The sequence below is a fragment of the Marmota marmota genome, unplaced genomic scaffold, assembly GCF_001458135.2.
Source record: "Marmota marmota marmota unplaced genomic scaffold, marMar, whole genome shotgun sequence".
Classification (NCBI taxonomy): domain Eukaryota; kingdom Metazoa; phylum Chordata; class Mammalia; order Rodentia; family Sciuridae; genus Marmota; species Marmota marmota.
In genome coordinates this window covers 831,894-850,904 of record NW_026000153.1, presented here as the reverse complement: position 1 = coordinate 850,904, position 19,011 = coordinate 831,894, and the positions used below count along the sequence as shown (strand labels likewise).

General features: G+C 43.4%; 1 protein-coding gene across 1 annotated transcript in view; it reads left to right on the top strand.

Moving 5' to 3' along the window:
* Positions 1-4,618: 4,618 nt before the first annotated feature.
* Positions 4,619-19,011, top strand: part of Igf2bp3 (insulin like growth factor 2 mRNA binding protein 3) — a 143,653-nt gene continuing 129,260 nt past the window's right edge. Inside the window, exons 1-2 of the mRNA XM_015490123.2 lie at positions 4,619-5,308; positions 6,664-6,724. Coding sequence (XP_015345609.1) covers positions 5,134-5,308; positions 6,664-6,724 — 236 coding nt within the window. The 5' untranslated portion in view covers positions 4,619-5,133. The remainder of the gene's footprint in view (positions 5,309-6,663; positions 6,725-19,011) is intronic.

The window sequence follows — 19,011 nt, the reverse complement described above, 5'->3', positions numbered from 1 at the left end:
TTATGATCAGAGTTCTGATCTTGTTAACTTATTTTTGAAAAGACCAATAACATTATTTTAAAATAATAAAAACCTACCCAAAGCATCAGTACCTAGAATGCACCACTGTGGCTATCTACCTTTTAAGTTAACCCAATTAAATATGATTATTTCGTTTGTTTCGTGTTTTTCCAAGCCAAATTCATATGAATTTTTTCTCACCATGTCCATCAAACGTCAGTAAAATTAGAATATTTCAGCTACAGAAATCGTTAATCCTTCAAGGTCGGCCTCAGCTTGACTGCTCTTAGGGCTGTTTTAACGAAAACGTGGTCTCGGCATAGTTGATCTTACCCGGAATTTTTCGTTTGCTTTTTTTGGAGGGGTTGTTTGGTTTTGCTTAAAACAACCCTGCGGACCAAGGGGGTTAGAAAGGGAGGGGCAGAATGAACCGATCTCTCTATAAGCCCAGGAAAGTTCAGGCATCTGGAAACGTATTTGGTTGTAGTTTTAAACAAACAAACAAAAAAAGGTATAAATTCTAAGTGGTTGGAAACGAAGATGTGTGTGACTCCAACTGCTGAGCATGGCGCAAACCCAGGACCTCTGCGCGCTGGACGGTGGGGGAAGGGAGGGGATTCTGCGGGCACCACGCGGTCAGCCCAAAGGGCGGGCTTCCCACGCGGACGCAAAACTATTTTCCACCCCTCCTAACAGCTACCTCCCTCCTTCTTCCTTGGGGGTTGGAGTTGGGGGCGAGCAGTTAAAGGGCAGGAAAAATGAGCGCAAGAAAAAAGGAACCCGATCCGACCCCTCAATCACAACAAAACCATTGAGGGAGCAAAGGGTTATTTTCGCGCCACAAAAGATGGAAATCCAGGGGCGGCTCGGGGGCCAATGGGTGGAAACCAGCAAACGGCTCGGGAGGAGGCAGCCAACGATGATAGGCTTCCTTCCTCCGCCAATCGGGTGAGAGGACCACCCCCGCTAGCCAGGGGCGGTGTCTCTCTCGACGCCGGTTGCTCAACTTGGTCTTGGAGCCCCGCCCCGGGGACGCTTTCGCGCGCCGTCTCGCGGCCTGGCCCCGCCCCAGGCGGAGACACTGGGATCTGCGAGGGCTTCTTGTTCTCTTTCTCCGTGGGTATCGAGCATCTCGAGCCCAGGGGAGCCCTTCGCGTGCCCGAAACTGAGACCGGAGGTGCGGGAGGGTCACCAGATGTACACTGCCAATCGGATCCCGCGGCTCGCGCCGGGTGCGGGGAAAGCAAGGATCTCAGGTGGGGTTGCTCTGCGAGGGGAACCATGGAGGCTCCCCCCGGCCCTCACGTCTAGCCTCGCCACGCGGCTCCTTGCGGAGGGACGCACCCCAAGGCGGAGCCAGAAGTGCGCTGTCCCGCGGCAGGACCAGGGGAGGGCCGTCCAGTGGTCAAGGCCCTGCCTGGCGGCAGGCGATCCACGAAAGACCTTCCCTAGTGTTGAGCTGGGAGGATCCCGCCCTCTTTCTCCGGGTAGAGCCGGAGGAAAATGGAAACAAAACCACCCCATCTCCTGGGCACTTTTTTTTTTTTAATTTCAAACAAAAATAAATGACAGATCCTGGAGCGTGGGCAGAACCAGGTACCGCTAATCAACCCACTAGTTTAAACAGATCAGAGTCCAGTAGAGCTGTTTGAAAGACTAAGAGTGTGTTAAAAATGCCTCCTATAAGGCCCTGGAGACGCGGCGGGCATTGTTGTGCCCACTCGCGTGAAGGTCGCAGGCGGTCGGGAGCGGGGTGAGAGCGACAGGATTGCCCTTTCCCCCCACGCCTGCCCAGCATTTCCCCCACAACCTGTGGATGCGGCATCGGTAACCGACCTCCTATACATACCTTTTCCCCTGTAATACTGCACTGACCACAAGAAACATTTTTACTGTCCATTAGGTCAGCAGATGAGGTGCAACTGTCCAAAGAGTAAATAGATGAGCGGGAGTCCTTCCTTTGTGGAATTAAAATTAATTAGAAGCCACAACTGTTTCAAATGAACTTGGAGTAGTCCAGATTCAGTTAATTGGTGTGAGATTAATAAAGACAGTAAATTATACCGACTTATATTCGTGCTTAAAAATCCACCGAAGATATTTTTGCACTGTTACCCATGATCTTTTTACTCTGCCGTTGAGTATATATCCCTCAAATGCTTGCAAGATTGTAAGTAGGTTATATCCCTGTCCCTTTTTGATGTCTGAGCTTTTATTGCTCGTGTATGTTTTTAAGTTCCTAGCCAGAGTATCCAGTTTATTACAATAATACAGATTAAGTTCACAAGAGTCCCAGGAACACATTTCATCAAAACAGCACACATTTGTTTTAAATTCCAGCTGTTAAATTTGTTTGATAGTGACAGATAAGCATGGGCTAGTATTTATGAAAAATAAACAATTTTCCTCATGGTTTACAAGTAGTTATTTCCTTTGGTCTTGGTTTTAATAAGAACAAATACACTCAACTATCCAGAAGCCACCATTCCCATCAACTTTGGAAGCAAGCTGAATATAACAGACCTGTTATGAAAAAAAATTAACTAAGAGTTAAATGACCAACAGATTGTAATATTTAAAGTGATCTTTAGAAAAGCAAATACAAATCAAAAACATTTCTCCAAATAATTTTTGATCACATGCAACAGGTACTTTAAAAAATAAATTCATAACTTTATATTGACAGAGTACTAAAGAAGTCATAAGCATACATTGTATTTTTCCCTTTTTAGAACCGTCTCTTGAAAAGCACGAAAGTGAAAAATAGTAGGTTCTCTAAAAAGAGAAATTTCGCCACTGAAATATTTCCATATTGAGCTCATTAATACAGTTCTAAACACTGACACAAAAACACGTTTTTCCCATCTCAAAGTTAAAACATCTCACTAAATTAAACTAAATGAAGATACTGTGAAAGTGTGTTTACATTTATAAAGTTGAATTTGCTTGGCAGGAAAGAAAAACCTGTTAGAACAGTGGCATTTAAAATGGATGATCTGACACCTTCTGGTTACTTAACATAAAATTCTAACTTCTTTTTAAAAGACAAAATATAAAGACCCTTTATATCCTGAAATAATTCCAAAGTTTAAAAATAATCTGCTATTCACCTTTTAATTGGAAAACATCCTTTTAAGTGCCACAGTTTTGACAGAGACGCAAACTTTATCAGTTGTCAATTACTGATGTTTCCAATATAAATCACAATTATTTTTCTCTTCACACACTTTTCTATTAAGAATATCAAGTTATGAGTGTTTCTATTTCCATGCTAAATAGAATTTTACATTTTAAAAATTAGCTTTTTATCTTTTTCATGAAATTCTTGTTAAAAATATATCACAAGTATCTGATACAAACGAAGGCTTTTGAGTGCAGTACACAACCATTAAACGAAGGTTGGAGATTTCCACAAGAACCTCAGCACTGCCTCTGTTTCCGTATTCCTGGTGTCCAGTTCACATTTTGTTGGCCCTGGAAGGCTCCACCGGGCCCAGACCCTCCCCCACTCACCAACCATTGTACTCCTTACATACAGGAAAAATTATGAATGGCTCGCATGGTCAAATGCAGGCAGAAAGAGACTCCAGTAGTTTTTCAAGAGCGAATACCACCTAGGGGAAACGCAGAGCAGTCTTCCTGTTTAAGAGTCCCAAGTTCTCCAACTAAAATTATTTAAATGAAAGTGCTAGCCTACCCAGACCCTCCCCCTCTAAGAAACCACAGGAAGAGAGGGTTTCCCTTTAAGTACCGACTTTTCCCACTTCGACTTTGCTCCTCCGGCTGCCCAAACCCCCGAGGTCCCCATCCCCACAGCAGAAACCTCCGCTCCTGCGCTCCCTTCCCCCACCGGTGGCCAAGCCCGCCCCCGGCCTCATTTATCCCTGAGTCTTTCTGAACCGAGCAGCCAATGGCAAACGCGAAGCCTGGAGCCACCGCGAGCTCAGGCGGAGGAGGTGTCGCCCAGACACCCGCCCAGGACGCCGCGGGCTCCCCTCCCCCACCACCCGGGCCCCCAGCCGCCCCACACCCCGCTGCCCGAGGCCCGAGGAGGGTGCAGAGGGTGCGGCGCGTCTGCCCGCCTCTCCCGCCCCCACCCAACCCACTCCCTGTCTGCGTTTCCGCCAGCCTTGTAAACGTGCTCGAGTCTTTGCCGTGGTTACACTCCTCCTTGTCATCAAAGCCACCAGGCGAGTTCAAGATTGTGACTGTTCGGTTTTGTTGTTAATCACCTATTTTTAAAAATCGAATGATTAAAACTAGAGGAGCTAGAGCTGAGGAATTGTCAAGTTAGCACCGTTACTCTTTTCCTTATTCAAAAGGAAAATCAGTATTCTAACCCTTCCTCCCTTCTCGGATCCGCCCTAACCAGATAACCCTTTCTAAACTCGGGTGGTGACAATCAGCTCCCCGCGCGGCACTCCCCTCTGCAGCCCGGCTGCGGCTGCTTTAGCATTTTTCCCTATTCCTCCTCCCCCTCCTCAGGGTCCCTCGCCCAATCTCGTTTCCCCTCCCCCTCTTCCTCTCGCTTGCTCTTTTTTTTTTTTTCCTCCCTTTCCTCCGAAACCCACTCTAATTGAGGCGCTGGGATTCCTCACGTGAGACGTTGATTTGTAGTTTGAACACGTGGCTCATTCAAAAAGCCGGACACTCCGAGCGGATTTTTTCCGCCTCCTGCGCCTTCCTCCCTCCTCTCCGTCTCCCCTCCCTCCTGCCAGTCACCCTTCTGGGTTTTTTATGGGGAGGCGGCGCCTGCCTCTCGTAGTGTGATATTTTCACAGTCCTTTGGCCGATGCCAAAGGGGTTGGGGAGAAGAGACAAAAAGTAGTTTTTTCCCCTCCTCCTCCTCCTTTCTCTCGCTAATCCCGCCTCCTCCTCAGAGTTAGGAAGAGTCGTTGATGCGTTTGGGTTGTAGCTAGGCATTTTCTTTTCTTTCTCTTTTTTTTAATACTTGGAAAAACAAGAACCCTCGGATCCGATTTTTCGCTTCTCGTTCTTATACTTGGTTCTTACTGTGTTTGTGTATTTTAAAGGCGAGAAGACGAGAACAAAACCCTCCGGATCCATCCATCACCGTGGGTGGTTTTAATTTTTCGTTTTTCTCATTTTTTTCTAAAACGACCACTCTTAACAATGAACAAACTGTATATCGGAAACCTCAGCGAGAACGCCGCCCCTTCGGACCTAGAAAGTATCTTCAAGGACGCTAAAATCCCGGTGTCGGGACCCTTCCTGGTGAAGACGGGCTACGCGTTCGTGGACTGTCCGGACGAGAGCTGGGCCCTCAAGGCCATCGAGGCGCTTTCAGGTGGGCCCCAGCCCGGGCGCCCGTCCGCCCCGGCCCTGCGCCGCCTGCCCTAGCGGGCCGGGCGTCTCCGCGGGGCCCCAGGCCCGGCCCGAGCTTGGAGCGGGGGTGAGGCCCGAGCGCTCACACGCGTAGGGGCACGGGGCTTTCCTCGGCTTCAGCTGTAATTTGGGGTCCGCGACTCGCCCCCCGGGCCACGTTCGCCCGGCGAGGGCAGACGCGCTGTCAAGACCGCCCCGGCGCGGGCTGGAAGGCGCGCTCTCCCACCGCCCCGCCCGGGCCGGGCCCAGCGCGTGCTCCAGGCCCGGGGCCTCCGAGGCCGGGCGCAGACGCGCGCTTGTTTCTTCTTCCTTGGTGTTTTCCTCTGGACGTTATTTACAGCGTCTGCTTCTCTGTCCCCCGGCCCTGGAGAACAGAAAGTGCCCTCGACCCAGTTGCCCGTGAGGCCGCGCGGGCTGGTGCCTCGTACAAGCGGCCCAGCGCTCCCTCTCCACCCTGCTGGAGAGGAGCGAATGGGCCGGATTACCGGGTTCCACTTCACCCCGTCGGACAAGCAAGGGGGCAGGTGGGCGGAGGCGGCCGCCTGTCTCCAGAAAGGGAGCCACAGCCACCGTGCTGCGCCTTTAGCCGCTCTCCCGGCCCCAGCATTGGGCGACTGCGGCCTCTGGGGGTGACTGGGTGCGCTCGGCCCCGGGGACAGTGCGTGGTAGGACCGCGGGCTGGCGTGGGACACTCAAAGGAAAGATGCAGTGGGGACCCTTTGGGAATCCTGTGCCTTTTGGCTTCTTTATAGCTCAGACTTGATGGGGACGCTTAGCCGCTGGTGGCGCCTGGGTTCAGTTGACTGAGCTATATCTCTGGCTGTACACTCTTTCTCCTCTGCTGTCCCCGACCCCTTCCTGCCACTCCCTGCCCTCTCCACCGCGAAGTGTTCGGGTCGGGCCTGGGTTTGAACAGAGAGAAGGGACGGGGCGCCCCCTCCCCCGAGTTTGCCCCGTGGGGAGTGTCCAGGAGATGAGAGTAGTGGCCACCTCCCTTTTGCGGACCTTGGGTTGGGTGACTCTTTGATGTGGGGGGAGAGGCGGCGGGGGGGGGGCTAGAATGTTACCCAGATCGTGGGTCCAACAATTGATCTCTTTCCTCAACCATCTGTAAGTTTAAAACCCACACCCACCTGAGGGGGTCAGCTTCCTATTTAGTGGCCCTGGCTACTCTCTTCAGCCTTGAGCCTCGTCTGGGCCGTGGGGTCCATTCCGGGTGTCAGGAACCATTTGTGTCGCCGCTTAGTCTGCGTAGGTCTTTAGGGTAGGGAGAGCCGCCGAACCTGACCGAAAGTCTCACCTCTTGTATTTCCACAGGTAAAATGGAACTGCACGGGAAACCCATAGAAGTTGAACACTCGGTCCCCAAAAGGCAAAGGTGAGCTTGCTTATTTTGTTCTTACCCAGTTTTGAGGAGGCAAGACAAAACACAGCTGAAAACAATTTCTTTTTCTTTTACACTTAAGTGACTGCAGTATGGCTTGGCCTTTCTTGTCTTTTCCCTCGGTTTAAGTTTATGGCAAGGCTGTTTGTTGATAATTCTGGGAAGGAATAGAGGGCTTGTCTGTGGCCCCTGCTGCTGGTTTATTGTTACTGGTTATAAAAGTCTGTCAAGGAAGCTCTCACAGCTAATGTTCTTTGCAGAGCAGGTCAAGTTACTAGAGCAGGAAATCAATCTCTAGGATCAGTCTTTGAGAATCTGCCAGATTTAGGAAGCTATGGATGATCCCCATACCTACAGGTCCAGGATAGGTGAAGGTAGCTGTCCACTTCTTTTGGTGTGGCAGCCCTGCCTTCTCTTTCTTTGGTTGAGACACCATGGTGGGCGCTTCTGAGAGGAAAGGTGTTTTTTTTTTTTTAAACCCTGTATGCTGGCTAGTGAGTGTTGGAATATGTGAGTGAACCTGGGCTTCTCCAACCCAGAAGTGCCTTTCAATCACTCCAGAGTTATGCAGGTTTCTGCAAACACTGCCTTTGTCCATGCTTCCTGGCCCGTTGGTATGATTTCTGCATACAAATAACCACCCAGAGATAGTGAAGTCTGGAAGATTTGTGCTATTTCAGCAGTGGGATTTCTCTTCTCCAAGAGCATATGTAGTGTGTCACTTTACAAAATATTTGCAGACTCTTTAGCCACTGAAGTGTTTTGAAGAAATGGCTTCTTTCTCTAGTGCAGGCCTGTTCAGGGCTCTGTAATTCTAACTGGAAAGGAACTGGTCCCTCCCAGTGCCTCTGGGGTTGGCCTGTACCCTTCTGGGTTTTGCAAAGTGGGGTTAGGTTTACTGCCTTCTACCTTCCCCCATCCTGTGCCAAACAATAAGCTTGAAGTTAATTCAAACCAGGTCTGCTTGTGTCTCCTTAAGTATTGGTGAGTGTGTGTGTGTGTGTGTGTGTGTGTGTGTGTGTGTGTGTGCGCGCGCACGCGTGCTGGAGAGCCTGAGGGGTTAGCTTTGCAGAGATAGGTGGCAGGAAAAAAAAAAATTCTGCCTGTTTCTAGATTGAACTTTTTTCTCCCAGGCACAGCATTTTCACATATATAGTACAGAACTGGTTTGGATTTTTGTGGATTTCTTTCTTTATGTGCTTAATTTTCATTAGGATAATTGGAGAGATAGTCAAGTGACCTTATTTAATTATAGTTGGGCATTTTGGTAGGGATCAAGTTATAGTACGGTATACTTCTTTTTAAGAACCTTCTAAAATAATGGGTACTGAAAAGTATCTAAATTGATCTTAGTTTTACAGGATTGAAAAATGAAGGGAGAAGTCATATCCCCTCAAAGAAAGTTTAAAGATAAAATCTATGAGTTGATTACCTTGGGTAAAAAAAACTGTAAGCACATTCTACAAATTCTAATTGGTTTCATGTTTAGTCAATGTGTTTTCCTTTTTTTTTGTTCTGGAGATTGAATCCAGGTCCTCAAGCATACTAGGGAAGCACTCTACCACTGAGCTCCTTTCCCAGCCCTTAGTTTTCATCAAATGTTGTATTAAAGATAGGCAAATGATTTTATTTGAAGAACTCGCATTTTAGCATTTCAGAGTATCTAAATGTCTTGAGTTCTACAGTTCATTGACCTGCATGTAATTCACCTTATCCTCTGCTTTTCTTTTATAATCTGAGGTTAGTTTCTCCACATGTGTAGGGAATTAAATTAGAAACATTGTCTGGTAACAACTGTTTTATTCTTAAAGGCTTTTGCTGCAGCCTAAAAATATGCTTAGTTACTTGTTACTTTATAATAAACACAAGTTCCTCTTTTGGAAAACAGAAAGCAAAATGTTACCAGTAGCAGCAAATATTTATCAGTGGAAAACTTCTTCAGTTTATTAATAATGTAGATTAAATTTTCAAGCTCATTTTTCACTAGCTAAAATGCTTAGGATTTTAAATGATAGTATTTTGCTAGCAAAGTAAACAGGACTGAGTACATTGGAGACTTATAAAAACTGATTTGAAAGAACAGCTGAGTACTATAAATCCTTTGCTTCTGCTGAAATGTCTTAAAAGTAGAGCCTTCTTTTTCTGCCTTGGTAAATTTGCTGGAAATCTACATTACAATTTTGCTTTAACTGAACCTTGGAGCTATGATGTAGTTTTCCTTATCTGGATTGTTTCATTTGTGCAGGGTCTGGAAGAGGGCCAAGAAGGCATCCTGGGGACCATGTGCCCAGTACCTATGGCTAGGTTAAGAGGTAGCAATGGTGGGGTTTGATAGCAAGTTGATTGCCTCAGGTCAATCCTGTAAGCCTGCTGGATTTCAGGTGGTGTGGTGTTATTTATTTATTTATTTATTTATTCTGGACCTTGGTATTGAACCCAGAGGCTCTTAACCACTAAGCCACATCCCCAGCCCTTTTTATGTTTAATTTTAAGACAGGGTCATGCTTAGTTGCTTAGGGCCTCAATAAGTTGCTGAGGTGGACTTTGAACTTGTGATCCTTCTGCCTCAGTTTCCCCAGCTGCTGGGATTACAGGTATACACCACAGTGCTTGGCTCCAGATTGTGTTCTTTTTTGTTTGTTTTGTTTTGCTTTTAGTTGTAGATGAACACACAGTATCTTTATTTTTATGTGGTGCTGGGGATCAAACCCAGTGCCTCACACATGCAAGGTAAGTGCTTTACCTCTGAGCTACAGCCCCAGCCCCCAAATTGTGCTCTTAATGCTTAGAAGTAGTTTCATTCCATCCCATCATCATGTGAGCATCTGAGACAGCCACACCCCTTTGTGTAGCAGTGACCTTTATACCTGCTGTGCAAGGCATGTTGGGAACCTGGTGCCAGAGAATGCTTATGGCAGCACTCTGAGATGGATGAATGGACTTGCACTGACTAAACAGGGGAGCAGGTCCAGGAGGTGATCGGATGCTTGGCAAACTGGCCTAGCTGTAACTGCTAGCACTGTTGGGTGCGAAAAGGGGTATTGTTGAGATTGGTTCAGACCAAGCTTACTTCCTGATTACCCAAGTCTCAAGGGAATGTGGAAGGAATGTGGCTTTTCTGCATTCAGATATCCTTCAGTTGGGGAAGATTATAGTAGTACCATATAGATCTTGAGGTCCTCCACATCCAATTACATACCAAATGAAGAGAGGATTACATTGGGTTGCATTTTAGGTTACAAATATAAAAGATGCAGCATAGGAAGTCTTGGTGGTGACTTCAAGGTATACGCTTAAATTTTTTTCCTCTTGGAGGTAAAGGTGAGTGTGGAAATAGTTGTGACTTTGAAAGGTTGTTTTAGGGGCTGGGGATGTGGCTCAAGTGGTAGCACGCTCACCTGGCATGCGTGCAGCCCGGGTTCGATCCTCAGCACCACATACAAACAAAGATGTTGTGTCTGCCGAAAAACTAAAAAATAAATATTAAAATTCTCTCTCTCCCCCCCCCCCCCAAAAAAAAAAAAAAGAAAGAAAGAAAGAAAGGTTGTTTTAGCTGAGTTTGGTTGAAAGAGCCACCTCTATCTTGTTGGCATTGTATGAACCCGTATGTGATTATATAAATAGCACTGTCCTTTTTTTGTTATGTTGTGGGCTGTTGGGCATGGGAGAGGGAATGGCAAAGTTGCTGACATGGAGGGAACAGGATGGTGGTTTTTAGTTAAATTTCTGCAACTTTCAATTTCTGAAAAATTTTTAAATTTTTATACCTTTTTTTTTTTTTTTTTTGGTACTGGTGGTTGAACCCAGGGATGCTCTATCTTTGAACTACATCCCCAACTCTTTTTATTTTTTATTTTGAAATAGGGTTTTGCTAAGTTTCTGAGGCTGATCTCAAGCTTCCAATACTCCTTCAGCCTTCTGAGTAGCTGGGATTAGAGACGTGTACTGCCACACCTGCCTACAGCCTAACTATTTTTGATCAAACATTCACAATTTAGCTGTTGGCCTTGATTAGGATTATGTGTAGCAGGAAACATATTTAAATAAAGGAGAGAAAATGGCATAATATTATAGGTAATATATGTTTTTTTCCCAAGGAGAATCCTTTAAACTCAAATGTTCTTGAAAAAAAATAATAACTTTTATTTGGAATACTTGTTTAACACATAAATTGGATGAGGTTTTAAATGCATTTTACTTTAAGTCTCCATTTAGAAGCTAGCATTGTATTTTAATAGTAAATAGTAAAGTACGGAATAGGATGGTGCCATGACCACCAGTGTGCCCATTAGCCATCATGTATAAACCTTCACTGTGGGCCAACTTCAAAGTCTTAGGATATCACAAACTTTTTTTTTTTTTTTTTTAATTTTTGTACCAGGGAATGAACCCTGGGTGCTCAACCACTCAGCCACATCCCCAGCCCCTTTTTATTTTTTATTTTGAGACAGGGTCTTGCTGAGTTGCTTAGGGCCTTGTGTGCACCAAGCTGTGTGGCATAGCTAATTTTAATGTAGAACATTTAAGCACAGGTATGCATAACAGTACCCCTTCTTTATAGGTATGGTACAGGTGAATCTTGTGTAGTGCCTTTCTCACACATGCAGATACTTGAGGTTTCGATTGTTACGAATTAACAAGCAAAGGTATCTGTGGAGTGCCCATTTTAAGATCAGCAATGTGTAACTGTAGATGGAGGGATTTTACTTGATTCATTGTTTTCTCAGTGCAGCTTGAAAGATTTTTTTTCTCTTTATTTTTGTACAAGGAATTGAACTGGAGGTCACTCTACTATTGAGGTATTTATTTATTTAGAGTTGCTGAGGCTGGCCTCAAACTTGGTATCCTCCCTCCTAAGCCTCCCAAGTCACTGAGATTATATCTACTTTACAAGCCTCCCCCCACAGATGATCAAACCCACACAGGCTAGACAAGTACTCTCCCACCAACCCACATCCCCAGCCTGAAAGATTTGTTACTTTGGCCTTCATAGAATGTTTAGAAACTAAATGTTAAGTAACTTCTACCATGTGTCCACAGTAAACCAGAGAAAGATATTGTAGAAATGTGATGTGTGCCCCTGGAGCCAGTGGGAATTGAGAATCTTGGCTTCTGTTTTTGGATTTTCTTTTGATTTGTTTGATCACTGACATTCTCTGTTCAGGCCAAATGCCCTTATAATAAACTATAAGGGGGCATGTTTTGTTCTGAGGGTTTCACTCTGCTTGAAATAAATGGGTTATCAGCTAAGGCTCAAAAATATCTTTTGGAATTAGAGATGAGGTTTTCCCTCTAAGGAGCTTGACGTGAATTTTTCTGTAGTATGGTAGCTCAGTTGCTTTTGCTTATGTACCTCATTCAGTCAGCAAGTGGGAAATTATCTTTGCCATGCTTTGAGATCCTTTTATGAGCACTACCTCTGCAGTTGTGTTGATTTTAAAGTGAAGCTGTTGAACTACCTTTATCTATTTGAGGTGACTCCATTATAATTGTCCTTAGCTGCATTCAGGCAGCAGCTTTTCTAGCAGTAACTAATTTTTGAAAGGTATGAATTATCCATTTAGTAATGCTGGCAGTTGGTTTGGTCTGGGAGGAAGGAGAGGCGGAAAGATGGTTAGTTGTGCTATTCTTAGCTGAGTTTCCTTTATCTACTATTGCCTCTGATTCAGGCTTTCAGAGTCATAAGACAGGAGGTGGCAGTGTGGTAGCAGTGACCAAAGGATAGGACTGGCATTCTTAGACTCTCTGCCCCATAAATCTGTGTTTACAAATTGGCTTCGACTGCCAGGATTTTGCTTAAAGGCTGGTGGCAAGCATGTTTTGAGTGCTCCATTAAAATCAAGGGTATAATTTACCATGGTCTGAAGTTGTATTTTGGCAAGTGTTCAGTATTGGTAAATAGTTATAAATATTAACATAGTGTGTGAATTTTATTGCCCTGAAGGGGAATACATAGTACAGCAATTGTACATTTTTTAGAGAATTATCCTGAGACCATTTAATTTGATTAGGAAATGGTTTGAAATTATCACAGAAGTAGTCCAAGAAAAATCCAATGGAAGTATAAGAGGAAAGAGTCCCAAGTTCTTAGAATATTTGGCATTATCAGATAGTTCTATAGGGAGCAGATTCTATTGTGATCATGGTATTTTAGTTATCTATTACTGCCTAACAAATCCACTCCAATCTTCTTGTGATGCTATGGGTCTGTTAGGTCATTGGTTCTGTTCCATGTGATGTCATTTTGGGTCATTTATTAAGGGTGGCAAAAAGATTCTTAGAAAGCTTCACTCATGTAACTGGCCCCATGGGCTTCTTCTTTGATCTTTCTCCACACAGTATCTCATCATTCAGTAGTAGCCTGAACAGCTTTAATAGCACAGTGACCAACTGCCCCAAGTGAAACCGGAAGCTGCTTATTCACTTAAAGATAGATCCCAGCTGGGCCTGGTGGTACATGCCTGTAATCCCAGTGGCTGAGAAAATTGAGACAGGAGGCTCAAGAGTGTTGCTTCTGTTCCATTCCATTGATCAAGACAAGTCACCAAGCCAGTCCAAATTTAAGGAGGATATGTAGCAGAGTATGGTGTTGCATGCCTGTAATCCCAGGGGCTCAGGAAGCTGAGGCAGGAGGATCATGAGTTCAAAGCTAGCCTCAGCAATTTAGCAAGGGCCTAAGCAACTTGGTGAGACCCTGTCTCAAAATAAAATATTAAAAGAGCTGGGGAGGTGGCTCAGTGATTGAACGCCCCTGGGTTCAACCCCTGGCACCCGAATAACAAATAAACAAAACCAAAAAGGAGGATGGAGGAGTGGCATGCATGGAGCGAGAGGGAGAAATGGGTGTTTTTTTTTTTTTTTTTTTTCCTTCTTTTTTGGGCAGTACTAGGGGTGCTCTATCACTGAGTTACATCCCCAGCCCTTTTTAATTTTTGAGACAGGCTCTCACCAAGTTGTCCATGCCAGCCTCTGACTTGGCATCCTCCTCCCTCAGCCTTCTGAGTTGCCAGAATTGCAGACAGGCATATGCCTCCAGGCACTGCAGTATTGGCCATCATTAGATTATCTTCCACAAATTGGTGAAGTGGCTTCAAAATGCTTGGAACAGGGCTGGGGATATAGCTCAGTGATAGAGCACTCACCTAGCATCAATGAGGCCCTGGGTCCCATCCCCACTGCAAAAACGGTCATTGAAAACAAACAATCCTAAAAACCAAACACAATATCTGAAAACTTCATTGGAAATGGGGAGGCAGCCCCTAACATAATACCTTGGGAAGAAGATATTAGTAATGGAGATAATGAGTAGTGGCCATTCTCTGTTCAGAGTGATCTAAGGAACAGCCAATAGGATTTGCTGATGCATTAGATGAGAGGTTTGAGAAGAGTTAAAAATGAAAAGCCTTTTTTTTTTTTTTTTTTCTGGTCAAAGCAATCAGGTATAAGGAAAATGGGTCCATTTTTCAAAATGAAGAATTTTGGCAGAGGAGCAGATTCTTGGGTAGAAATTGGCAACTTTGATGTTGGCATTTGTTTCTAATACTTAACTAGAAATTCAAATGAGAAGTTGGGTAGGTACTTGGCTATATCTTCAGTGGAGCTCAATTGAAGGTAAGAAGTCTAAGTGAAAATTAGTGTCTTCATTAGCTTACCTTGAAGCCATGAAACCATTAGTCAGGATAGATCACCAAGGGATTGAGCCTGAGGCTCTGGAAGGAAGGAGAGGGCAGTAAAGCAGGTAGACAAAAGAGAACTGTGACCTTCTTCTAGAAGTGAAGAGAGCCTGTGGAGAATGGAAGGCGTGATCAGCTGTGCTGTGGATGTTACCACTTAAGAGTCTGTGATTTAGATCAATGGTAAGCGAATGAGGGTGGTGTTAAATCTCAGCCTTCTGGCTCTGCTGTAAATAGATGGGAATTGTGGATTTTGGAGCTAACTGGAATGTAGTCTTTCCAGAATTCATTTATTTGTATCTTAATTCATTTTCTTAATTTCCAGAGACACATATAAGCATATTCTATTTATTATGTATTAGAGATGGGAAAAATCTCCTACATTTAATAGATCCTCTTGTTCAGTGGACAAGGCTTTTTTGAAATAGTGGGATATCCCATTGCTGTATGACTATTGACTTACTCTCTGGAATATTTAGAATTTTTTTTGTGATTTTGAGCTAACTTTCTTTGGACAAGTCATTTTGCTTTAAATATTTTTTTGTTGTTGTTGTTGTAGATGGACATAATACCTTTATTTTATTTTTTAATGTGGTGCTGATGATCAAACCCAGTGCTTCCCATGTGCAAGGTGAGCGCGCTGCACTGAGCCCTACTCCCAGCCCTCTTTTGCTTTTTATTAACATACATTTGGAAAATTCTCTGAAGCTATCTTAGGTTCTAAAATCAGAGAGATCAAATTGAGTACTTCTGTTTAGTAGGTTAAATACATAGTTTGACAAGCAGAGGTTGAAACTATTGGCCAAAACATTTATGGATATCATGGGCTAATTTAAAATAACTTTGGGCTGGGGCTATGGCTCAGCGGTAGTGCACTTGCCCGGCATGTGTGAGGCACTGGGTTTGATTCTCAGCACCACATATAAATAAATAAATAAAGGTCTATAAACAAGTTAAAAAATATTTTAAAAAATAACTTTAAACACTTTTTTTTTTTTTTTTAAATTTGGGATGCACGTGTATATTAGGCATTCCTTTCATTTCATTCATAAAACTTTTGCTGTAAGAAGTATCTTTGGGGGGGCTGGGGATGTGGCTCAAGCGTTAGTGTGCTCGTCTGGCATGTGTGCGGCCCGGGTTCGATCCTCAGTACCACATACAAACAAAGATGTTGTGTCTGCCGAAAACTAAAAAATAAATATTAAAAAAAGAAAAAAAGAAATATCTTTTGGGGGCTAGGGTTGTAGCTCAGTGGTAGAGCACTTGCCTAGTATATATGAGGCATTGGGTTCAATTACCAGCATCGCATACAAATAAATAAATGGTCCATCAACAACTAAAAAAATAAAATAAAATAAAAAATATAGGGCTGGGGTTGTGGCTCAGTGGCAGGGCTTTTGCCTCACATGTGTGAGGCACTGGGTTCGATTCTCAGCACCACATATAAATAAATGAATAAAGGTCCATCAACAACTGAAAAATGTTTAAAAAAAATAAAAAAAAAAGAAATATCTTTTGGAAGTACCCAAATCCCCTCAGTTTTACATATTTAAAAATCTGGTTCTTTGTAAAAGTGCATGCTTCTGAAATGATTTCTGTCTTTAATGGTCGCAATAGTTGCCAAACTAGGTGGTATGTTAGATCAATTGATTTTGAGACAGAAAACTAGGCCTGACTACCTCCTTTCAAGATATTTTTTTCTTTGTCTATGCAAGTCCTTTGATCCATAAAATACTATGGAATGTGTTAAATACCTGCTATTTTCAGAAAGGAAAAACTAATAAAAATGAGATACACAATATATTCTTTAGTGCTATTAGTTGCTTTACCAAAGATTTCTCCATAAAGCCCTGGGAGAGGTGACCTACCTGAAGCCCTGCCAGTCATCAGAGGAACCATTTTCTCAGCCCTGCAACTCTGCCCTGCCTGCCTTCATTCCTTCTATTTAAGTTGTCCAAATCCTTAAAGTAGCTTACACAGGAGCCCGATCCTGTTTGCAGTGGCAAGTCAGAGCAGAATCCTGTTTCCTTGCCTTCTCTGAAGTATAGAAATCTTGTTTGTCTTCTTTGAAACTAGGTTTGTTGTCTTCCTTCAGGAAAAAGACAGTAGAGGTAGTCTAGAATTGGGGATTTATAGAATAAAAACATTGACATCCTGTTTTAGGACAGGAAATGGGCTTCTTTTGGCTTTAATTTATTTTCTTAGCAGCTTCATCTTACTATAAGTGAACTTCAGAGAAGTATGAGAAGGGCCTAAGGAGATGTGAGAGTAGGACAGGGACCACAGAGAGGGAGATGCAGAGGCTTTGGTGGTTGTGACTCATTGGGATGTGTCTTTAGATTGCAAAAGAAGTAAAGGTGTGTGGAGTGGAGTCCATAGTGTCTGTCCCATTTTGTTTTCAAGTCTGGTAGGACCCTGTTTGCAGAAGGAAGTGTCTTTGACTCAGAATATCGTTGCTGATTGGTAGAGTAGAAGGGAGAATATGTGCTGAAACCTCTTGGTGAAGAGCCTTGCTTCTTTCCTTATGTATCCTTTTGGACTGAAGGGTACAGTTTGAAAGATGTAGGATATGAGGTCTTAGATCTGGGTTTAAATTTTACCTTTTTTTTTTTTTTAGAGAGAATTTTAATATTTATTTTTTAGTTTTCGGCGGACACAACATCTTTGTTTGTATGTGGTGCTGAGGATCGAACCTGGGCCGCACACATGCCAGGCAAGTGCGCTACCACTTGAGCCACATCCCCAGCCCCAAATTGTACCTCTTTAATAAATGCAAGGTAGTGTTTAAGGATGAGGAAATTGAGGTCCAAGAAGGTTATAGAAGTGATGCTTTATAGGATCTGGTAGGATTATTATGTGAAACATTAATACAGTACAACCCAATAGTCAACAGTGGCAGTTGCAGTATTATTTCCCTTACATTCAGATGTGAAAGTTGGATTAATATGAATTTGGTGGTGAAAACAGAAATATGGAAGATCTTTGTTCTGTTTTGCAACGTGGACTCATTTTAGTAGAAATTTGTGGAGCCTGGCGTGGTGGCATACATCTGTAATCCTAGGGTTTGGGGAGATTGAGGCAGGATCCCAAGTTCAAGGTCAGCCTCAGCAACTTGGCAAGACCCTGTCTCAAAAAGGATTGGCAATGGAGCTCAGATAGAGTGCCCCTGGGTTCAATTCCCAGTAAACCACCCCCAACACACACAGGATGAAATTTGTGAATGGTGTTGTTTTTGTTTACAGCGAGCATGTATTACTTTTTCTTATTGTATAACCTAGATACAATATTGTATAAATATTGAGTACATTGGTGAATTTTTACATATGTGTGCTTTCAAATAAATTTAAAATACAAAGTAAAATGTGAAAGGTATTTGTTTTTCAAATCTCACTCTCTCCATGTGCTTCCCAGGCCTTACCACTGGTTAGTTGATATGTTGGTTTCCAGAAATTCTTCTATACATTATGCATGTAGCCATAAACTTTTTTTTTTTGGGGGGGGNTGTGCGTAACTTTTTATCACTACTGTAAACTTTTTTTTTTTGGGGGGGGGGTAGGGTGTGATACTAGGGATTGAACCAGGATTGAACCCAGAGGTGTTTTACCGCTGAGCTACATCCCCTGCCCTTTTTAATTTTTATTTATTTATTTGAGTGTTTGTTTATTTTGGGGTACTGGGGATTGAACTCAGGGGCACTCAATCACTGAGCTGCATTTCAGTCTCTTTTTGTATTTTGTTTAGAGAGGGTCTCACTGAGTTGCTTAGTACCTCGCTTTTTTGCTGAGGCTGGCTTTGAACTCACAATCCTCCTGCCTCAGCCTCCCAAACTGCTGGGATTACAGGCATTCACTATTGTACCCGGCTCCTTGCATGTTTTTAAAATTTTGAGACAGGATCATAAGTTATTGAGGTTAGCCTTGAACAAACATTTTTGGATATAATAAATCATATTGTTAATAATATGATTCTTTAAAATTTAGTAATTTTATAACTAATATATCTCAGAATCTTCAGAGTTTGGCAGTTCTCTGTCCTTCATTCAATAGCTGCATTTGTTCAGCATGGGTGTACAGTAATTTAATTGTTCTTTTCATAGTAACTCCTGTCAAGCATGCTTCCATGTGTATCATTGGACTCCTTTTAGGAATTTTTTTTCCTGTGGTACTAGGGATTGTACACTTTGCATGTGCTTTATTCTTAGCCCACTAATTTTGGCAATTTCTTGAACTGGGGATTGTTTTTGCCAAAAAGATAAGAACATTTAAATTTAAAAGTGCCCCCCCCCAAAAAAAAAAAAAAACTAAATTTCTTATGTTGATGTGGTTGGTTATAATTTGAAAACAAAGAAAGCTTCTTACAATGAAGTGTGCAGGGAGAGTTTCAGGACTATCTTTTCAAGCGGAGGCTTCTAGGGTTCTAGGCACAGCATTACCCTGCTACTGAGAATGTTATGCTGACTTGAGACTATCCCATTTTAGTTGTGCCCTCTGTATGTTAAAATGAAATAAAAACTGCTGGGCACAGTGATGTGTACCTATACTGACAGCAATTCATGAGTTTGAAGTAGGAGGATTCCAAGATGAAGACCAGCCTGGGCAACTTACAGCC